Genomic DNA, 9,229 nt, shown 5'->3' on the forward strand with positions numbered 1-9,229 from the left:
CTCTTAGGCCCCGTTTGTTTCGTTAGAATTGAATTTCATTTTAATAATTATAATTTAGACAAAACTAATTAAGTTCATATATTTATATATGTAATATATTTGTATATTATTCTAAATAATATGAGAGATAATTATATACTACATTTATGTTATAGCAAAGCAAGTAGAATAATGTGCTATAAATTGTACATCGGAAACATAGCATGTAAATCTATAGAATCAATTTCCATCTCTCACAACATGAATTTAAGATAGGTTTATATGATAACTTTGAAAAATAGTGGAATGTCACATTCTAAAAAAATAGTCTATTCCATTAGTAAGATTATAATTCCTCAAAATAAAAGGAAACAAACGAGACCTTAGTGTTCGTCTCAATTGTCGCCATGCGGAAAGCACATGAATCAAATCTTACTGTTCGTCTCAATTGTCGCCATGCGGAAAGCACATGAATCAAATCTTACCGTGTCTGCCGATATCTTATACATCAAGTAAAATAAATATAAACTCCTTTGTGATGTAGGGAATTCGTGTGTACAACTATTTATAAACCGATGGCTGTTCCTCCTCATCAGTATACTATAAAGCTCCCTTTGGGTATCTATGCTTCTTGTTGATGACCAAATGTTATTGTGAAACAGCCCTATCTATGTACTAGTAAAAAAAACATCTCGTACGAATGGAATTAAGCAAAGAAAGGAGGGGAAAAAATGATTCAAGGAAATAACTTTGGTCAGCTAGATGCTATGAGCCAGTGAGGGCCGGTGGATCAGGCCACCATCTGCTCCAGCTCCGGCCACTGCGCAAATATGTCGCCGGCGTGGCCGTCCTTGACAAGAGAGCTGACCCACGAGACGTCCGGCTCGGCGGGGGGCGGTGGGGATCGCGCGCGGAACGCGAACGATGCGGACTTGCGGAACTTGTGCAGCTCGTCGCCCTGGACTCCCCAGTCCAGCCTGCCGTCCGGCGAAGCCCAGTCGGAGAGCACGGGCGGCGCGCCGGCGGCGGCGGCCTGCTGCGACATGAGCGAGCGCGCGGCCGGGGCGCGGCCGCCGCGGTCGACGAAGCTCTGGCTGCGCTTGGCGAACGCGGAGGCGCGGGAGCTCAGGATGGCCTTGGCCATGGAGTGGTCGAGCCCGAACGCGGTGCTGGAGCCCAGGCCCACCATGGGCGACGTCGTCGCCATGTGCGGCTGCGTGTCCGCCACCATGGAGCCGTATGCCGGCATGTCGCCGCCGGCCTGCTTCAGCGACAGCGCGTGCAGCTGGGACAACATGCTGGCCGCGTCGACGGAGCCGAGCAGGTCGGCGTAGTCCGGCACGGCCCTGGCGGGGGGAAGCGGCGAGCCGATCCCGCCGGCCGAGCCCCAGTTGGCCCTCGGCGACGACACCGTGTCGAACAGCATGTGCTGGTACTGGTCCAGGTCCAGGTCCCGGCCGCCGCCGAGCGCGGCCTTGTTGAGCCTGCTCGCCGGGGAGGAGGGCCAGGCCGCCGGGCTGAGCATGTCGCCGAGGCCGCTGGGCGGCGGCGGCGACACGGTGGGCTGCATCTGCATGCCGACGGACACCGCGGAGGGGTTGACGGCGCGGAGCTCCTCGCGCTTGTGCGCGAAGAAGCAGATGCGGCGCGCGCAGCCCACCTCGTCCTTGCAGAGGCGCGTCCGGTACTGCGCCGGGTGGAGCCAGCACTCGAAGACGCCGTGCGCGTACTCGCAGCCGTCGCCCTTGCGGCAGGCGCCGCCCTTACGGAACTCGGGGCAGGGCACGCAGCTGTAGGAGTAGCGGCGCGGGTCGCGGCGCCGCGCGTTCTCGCCCGGGTGCACGAAGGGGCACTCGGTCCAGTCGTGCGAGTAGGCGCGGGAGCAGGGCTTCACCTTGAAGCTGTACATGCGGAACTCGTCGGTGCTGAACAGCCCGCTCTTGAGGTCCGGCAGCGTCAGGTCGGGCGGGTACTCCTTCCTCGCCTCCGGGGCCGGCGGCGGCGAGGCGGACTTCTTGGGCGAGGACGACGGTGACGCCGCGGGGGACTTGAGGAGCACGCGGAGCGCCCGGTCCGCGTCGGCGGCGGCGGCGGCGGCGGCGCGCGGGAGGAGGAGGTCCCCGGCGCGGAGGCCCGAGAAGGCGCGCGCGTCCGCGGACGCGCCCGCGGCGAGGAGGATGTGCGCGGCCGCGACGGCGGCCGGGGCGCCGCCGGCCGCAGCGAGGTGGAGCGGCGTGGCGCCGTCCGTGGGCGACGCGCGCGCGGCCTCTGCCGGCGCGGAGGACAGCACGTACGCCAGCACCGCCGTGCTGCCGTAGAGCGCGGCGACCATGGTCGGCGTGCGCGCCTCGAGGCGGGGGCGGCCGGCGGCCGCGCCCGCGCCCGCGGCGGACGGGCCGTACCAGTGGCCCACGGCGTCCAAGGCCGGGGCTTTGTCATCCTCCGCGGCGCGCCTGAACGCCACCACGTCGTCCGCCGCCGCCAGCTCGAGCAGGAGTGCCGTCGCCATCACCGAGGAGTTCTTGGCCGTCGCCGTCTCCGCCGGGAGAGGAGGGGTGGACGGCTTGCGAGGTCCTGAGCACATGCTGGGGTAGTAGTACTCACAGTCACAGGGTCGGACTCGGACCACACGGTGGCGTGGGTGGGTGGGTGGTGCGTTGAGGAGGAGGTGAGATGAGATGAGAGTGGGGTATATGTAGAGGGAGGTGGGGTACGTGGGGAGGGGAGAATAATGGAGGATAGAAAAGCCAGGGCGCGGGGTGGGGTGAGATGAGAGTGTGATAGGGTCATAGGGAAGGAGACGGAGACGGACACGAAGCAGCCTGGATGGTCTCTTCTCTCTTGCCTCGGTCTCTCTCGTGTCCCTGTGTATGGCTTTCGCAAACGTTTGTTTGTTTGCGGAAAGAAGGGGAAAAGGAGGGACATTTTCTGGCGTCGCCGAGCTCGCGTGGTCTAAAGAGGAGGACGCGCACAAGCCGCTCATTCGTGCTCCTTTCGTTTTTCCTTCACGGTCTTTGTTCTTTATTTTTAAATGTACAGCTAGTTGCTTGCTAACTTCCCCGTGCGTGCCGTGTGCAGACACGGGTGAATGATTCTTCTTTTGCTCTTGGTATCTTTATTAAGATGTGTTGGTGCCTTTTTGTCACCAAACACTATAATGAACCGCTTAGCGGTGCTTGGCACCTTGGGTTCGGCTCCGCAAGGTGAACAGTAGTGGCGGCCTGCGACAGGTCGCCGGATCGCCTGGTAGTGCCCTCTGCGACGGCGCGGACGGTCCGCGGCCTTGGGCCGGACGGTTCGCGACCTGGGCGCAGGAGCGGTGTCTTCCCTGCGTCACACCGGACGGTCCGCAGCTCTGGGCCGGACGGTCCGCGACCTGGTGACAGGGTCGTCTTCCTCCTCCTTGCTGGAATCTAGATCTCGTCCCCTGGGGGAAAAGATCTTAAGGTGCTCCGGGTCGACAGGTCACCCGGGGCGTCCCCAGACGACGTGGAGTCGCCTAGGAATTAAGAGATCAAATCGAGGAAGAGGTCTTGGATGGACAACTAGATCTTGCCCCCCGGGAGGGGTGAGATCCTAGGGTCGTCTTGGGATCGGCAGGCCACCCAAGACGGATCTAGACGACGTAGAGTCGACTAGGGGTGGAGGTGGATATGCGGAAGGCTACAACTAGAACTATGCTACATCTACTCCTAGGGCAGGAAAAGTAAGTAAGGTAATTGGTTCGATTGGAATGTGTTCGGGGGGTTCTCAATCGGTCGTACCCCTTTATATTTATAGGGGAGGAGGTCTGGACCTTTTCCTAAGAGATAGCCAACAAACTCCCACGTGATTAGATGGATAACCACGCACGAGATAAGGATAAACATCCGAGTTAATCTAATCTCGGGACACGCGGACCGTCCGGGCCCATGGGCCGGACCGTCCGCTCATTTTGGTGTCCAACATATGCCCCCTGCCTTTTGGTGGAGCATGGCGAACCAAAAGCATTAGCGAAAACTTCGGAAACAATTGACCTCATGAGGTTTTTTTTTCCGAAGTAAGGACTCAGCTCGATGCAAGTCATCGGCTCTTGCGATCAGATAATATAAATACTTGATGGGACTTTAATGCACAGAGACCGTTTCGGATCGCATCCTCTTCAACCATGTCTATCTGATCAACCTGTCAATAGGCAAAAACTTGTGGTGCCCCCAGCCCAAATAAGCAAACGGATTGGGCCAGTAATACAAATTCATCGCCGTACCACCCCACACATGAGTAGGACAACACATCGGCGATGGATAGAATGGGACGCACCATGCTATCCCTGGAGGAGGATGATAAGGCGATGTTGGTTGTGCTACCCTTTGGGTCCGTTTAGTCGGCTTTTGCTTTCGCACAGATCGCCCTATTGACTTCGTTTGTTTTATTGGCCGGTTGTGTGGAACGGCCTTCTTCATATATTTGGCAAGCAACTGACCAAAAGTAGGTCCGACTCTACTGAGTCGTCCAGACGTCTTAGTAGTGTTTTGTTTCCTAACACTTGTGTTGGAACGTTGTGGTCCGATGGTCTGAGGTTGCTGCTTCTGACCATCTGCGGACCGTCCGGCCATCATAGCCGGACTGTCCGCGCCTGTCTCGGACTGTTCGGCCTTAGTACCCGGATCGTCCGGCGTACGCATGACAGGCGACCGTGATCGGGTGTCCGATCGTGCTTGCCCCCCGGTGCCTCCGGTCTTTCTTTTGTCCGGAGCCTTCAGAGTAACCATTCTGCGTGACATATTTGGTGTGCGAGGATCACCAATGACGATATTTTTATTTTTACTTTTATCGGCCGCACAAGGCCGAATTATGGCCTTTTTGCTCATTGGCTCTAATGTGGTGACAGGAACAGGTGGCCTGTCAATTTTCACCTCTTTTTGAAACCTCAACCGGCCTTCGTTTATAGCCGATTGTATTTGCCGACGGAAGACGGCACAATCATTGGTGTTATGGAGAAAGGAGCCATGCCATTTGCAATAAACACGCCCTTTTAATTGTTCAACCGGAGGAATTACATGTGACAATTTAATATTACCATGTTTAAGCAACTCATCAAATATTTTATCACATTTAGTAATATTAAATGTGAACTTAACCTTTTCCTTTTGTTTCGAGTGCGGGTAAGAGCGAACAGAAGGTTTGGCCTTAGTGGGCCAAACAAGCTCAGGGACATGTGACTTTTTTAGTTCTTGGGGCTTGGGTGGCCGATTATATTTATGTCGGCCTTCCGCACTAGGCGGATCACAGGTGACTTCTGGTGCCCCGGACGGTCCGACCTGCACAGTCAGACGGTCCGCGGGTGGATCGGACGGTCCGGTACTATCCTCGGACTGTCCGGCCACGTCAGGCAACACCTGTGACCCTTGTGGTGGGCTCTGTGTAACTCCGGACTGTCCGGCATAGGGTGTCGGACGGTCTGACGGAGGGCCGGACGGTCCGCGATTATGTATGGACGGTCCGGCCGTGCTCAGAGTTGACTCACCATTTAGCGAAGATGGTGGTGATTGTCGTCCTGGATATGAGTCCATCGGCATACCAGAATATGGCTGGGTAAACCCATTTGTTGCCGATGTGTTTGGCGCAATTGTTTTGGCGCCTAATTTATGTGATAAAAAAACTAGGCATGTGAGTTTTTCCTAATGCATGCGCCATCCTTTCTATATCCTCTGTGATACTTTTAATCCGATTATCAAAAGAAATTTTAATAGATGGAATATCATCGACTGACCTGACATCACCTATCGTGGGGAGCTGTTGCAGCACGGATGACATGTAATCAGCGTCTATTTCCCTCTCCTTTACGACCTTCTGGTGGCGATCTACCTTGAAGTGCGAGAGGTACCACTTTTTTGCCACCTTGAGCATCTGATCTTGTTGTCGTTGGATCTCCTCATCCATCTTCTTCATGTCATCTTCTAAGTTTTCATGCTCTGCGGCCGATAAATTAGTCAGCCTTGTGTCGCTGTTTGGAGAAGCACTGTTGAGATCTTTAGAATCGGCCATATAAGCCTGATTTTGTAGATCTCCAACTTCTTCCCCAGCGGAGTCGCCAAAAGTATGTTGGTGCCTTTTTGGTCACCAAACACTATAATGAACCGCTTAGCGGTGCTTGGCACCTTGGGTTCGGCTCCGTAAGGTGAACAGTAGTGGCGGCCTGCGACAGGTCGCCGGATCGCCTGGTAGTGCCCTCTGCGACGGCGCGGACGGTCCGCGGCCTTGGGCCGGACGGTCCGCGACCTGGGCGCAGGAGCGGTGTCTTCCCTGCGTCACACCGGACGGTCCGCAGCTCTGGGCCGGACGGTCCGCGACCTGGTGACAGGGTCGTCTTCCTCCTCCTTGCTGGAATCTAGATCTCGTCCCCTGGGGGAAAAGATCTTAAGGTGCTCCGGGTCGACAGGTCACCCGGGGCGTCCCCAGACGACGTGGAGTCGCCTAGGAATTAAGAGATCAAATCGAGGAAGAGGTCTTGGATGGACAACTAGATCTTGCCCCCCGGGAGGGGTGAGATCCTAGGGTCGTCTTGGGATCGGCAGGCCACCCAAGACGGATCTAGACGACGTAGAGTCGACTAGGGGTGGAGGTGGATATGCGGAAGGCTACAACTAGAACTATGCTACATCTACTCCTAGGGCAGGAAAAGTAAGTAAGGTAATTGGTTCGATTGGAATGTGTTCGGGGGGTTCTCAATCGGCCGTACCCCTTTATATTTATAGGGGAGGAGGTCTGGACCTTTTCCTAAGAGATAGCCAACAAACTTCCACGTGATTAGATGGATAACCACGCACGAGATAAGGATAAACATCCGAGTTAATCTAATCTCGGGACACGCGGACCGTCCGGGCCCATGGGCCGGACCGTCCGCTCATTTTGGTGTCCAACAAGATGGATCGGAGCTAGAGCTGTGGGTGCCTTGGGATGGTGACCTGGGACTAAGGAAGTGTTTGGTTATATCAAATGTTTCAATATCAATTATAAATATTAAAAATATAGACTTAATTAGGTTTAATAAATTTGTTTAATATTTTAGTAGTGTTATCAGTGTAATCAATTTTACAATTAGATTATATTTAATATTTCTATTCAATTAGACAAGAACTAAACTTTAATTCGCTATAACCAAACACCTCAACCCAAAGTACACATGTTTCTCTGGCAGCAGCAGGTAACATGTACCTTTGGTAGATATCCTCTATGCCGAATACTGTGGCTACATTTGGTTAAAAGTTTTTTTTTCTAATTTCTACCGTGCGTGCTTATAGTCTATTCACGTGTGGACGAAGTTATTTTACATTTTTAGTTCGTTTTCGTATTTTTTTTGTTCGTAAAATCATTTGTTTTCTTATGTACTGAAGAGTTCTGTGGTGCTGCAGCAGCAGCGCAGTGACTCTCAGTGAGCATAGCAGAGAAGAGTAGAGCTGTACTACTGCTGTAGCAGGCAGGCAGGCAGGAAACCGCGGGGACGCGACGCCTGACGCTTGGCAGGTCGGCAGCCCAAGGGCAACGAGGTTCCCGCCCGGCGGGCCCCACACGCCGTCAGCGCTGACGCCGGCATCGAATGACGGAATCTCGGTCCGCCACGTCACCGTCCTTTTTGGCGGCAAATAGCGGGCGCTCCCGCACACGTTGCTGCATGCTGCGCTCCTGCTCCTGGCCCTTGACTATTGAGGCGGTTGGTTTCCTAGTGGGCCTTCCACTGCCTGGACAGGACTACGCACCGCCTTGCCTTTGGATGCATTTGGGTTTCCACGCGGCGACCGCGTCAACGCACGCGCTCGCGATTGCCTTGCCTAGTTGCCTTTGGAAGAGAAGAGAAGAGAAGAGAAGATGTTGTGCTTGTGCTTGTGCTTGCTGGTTGCTGCCTCTGGATCATATCCGATCTGCGGGACAAGACCATGACCGAACCCCCACGCGTGCTGTTTCTCCGGTCAAAGCTGACAGTACTTTTTATATATGAGCTGAATATAAAAAAAGAGCACTACTGCGCATAAGACTCCAAAGAGACTACAACCATCTAATAATGGTTCATAACTCATTTCTTCACAACAAGAGATAATTGGACTAACTAATTCGCTCTAGTCTATAAGTTATACAAGTGTCAAAGGTTCACAATAAGCCAATAAAAAGACCAAGAAAAGGGTTCAAACAAGAGAGCAAGGGATAACCGAAGTGTGCCCTGGTCTGGCGCACCGGACTGTCCGGTGCACCAGGGAACTCGACGCCCAACTCTTCACCTTCGGGAATTTTCAGAGGAGCTCCGCTATAATTCACCGGACTGTCCGGTGCACCACCGGACAGTGTCCGGTGCCCCAAGGGAGAGCGACTCTGATCTCGCCAGCTTCGGGAATCCGCTCCGCTATAATTCACCGGACTGTCCGGTGTGACAGCGGAGCAATGGCTACTTCGCGCGCAACGGTCGACTGCAACACATTAAATGCGCGTCTGCGCGCGCACAGGAGCAGTGCACGCGCGGGTGGCACACCGGACAGCCTACAGGGCCTGTCCGGTGCACCACCGGACATCCAGGCGGGCCCACAAGACAGAGCTCCAACGGTCGAACCCCAACGGTCTGCTGACGTGGCTGGCGCACTGGACAGTGTCCGGTGCGCCATGCGACTGCAGCCTTCCAACGGCCACTTTGTGGTGGTTGGGGCTATAAATACCCCAACCACCCCACATTCATTGGCATCCAAGTTTTTCACTCTTCTACACCTTACAAGAGCCAGCATTCAATACAAGACACACCAAAGAGATCAAATCCTCTCCCAACTCCACACAAAGCTTTAGTGATTAGAGAGAGTGATTTGTCGTGTTCTTTTGAGCTCTTGCGCTTGGATCGCTTCTTTTCTTCCTTAATTCTTGTGATCAAACTCGATTGTAACCAAGGCAAGAGACACCAATTGTGTGGTGGTCCTTGCGGGAACTTCGTGTTCTGTTTGATTGAGAAGAGAAGCTCACTCGGTCCGAGGGACCGTTTGAGAGAGGGAAAGGGTTGAAAGAGACCCGGTCTTTGTGACCACCTCAACGGGGAGTAGGTTTGCGAGAACCGAACCTCGGTAAAACAAATCCTTGTGTCACACTCTTTATTCGCTCGCGATTTGTTTTCACGCCCTCTCTCGGACTCGTTTATATTTCTAACGCTAACCCGGCTTGTAGTTGTGATTAAGTTTGTAAATTTCAGATTCGCCCTATTCACCCCCCCTCTAGGCAACTTTCAATTGGTATCAGA

At 54.2% G+C, this 9,229-nt stretch overlaps 1 protein-coding gene across 1 annotated transcript; it reads right to left on the reverse strand.

Moving 5' to 3' along the window:
- Window positions 1–417: 417 nt before the first annotated feature.
- Window positions 418–2,962, reverse strand: LOC103637295 (zinc finger CCCH domain-containing protein 33). The gene has a single exon (XM_020542730.3). The coding sequence runs from the start codon at window positions 2,960–2,962 to the stop codon at window positions 770–772; it is 2,193 nt and encodes a 730-aa protein (XP_020398319.2). The 3' UTR covers window positions 418–769.
- Window positions 2,963–9,229: the final 6,267 nt, after the last annotated feature.

Source organism: Zea mays, chromosome 8 (assembly GCF_902167145.1).
Source record: "Zea mays cultivar B73 chromosome 8, Zm-B73-REFERENCE-NAM-5.0, whole genome shotgun sequence".
Classification (NCBI taxonomy): domain Eukaryota; kingdom Viridiplantae; phylum Streptophyta; class Magnoliopsida; order Poales; family Poaceae; genus Zea; species Zea mays.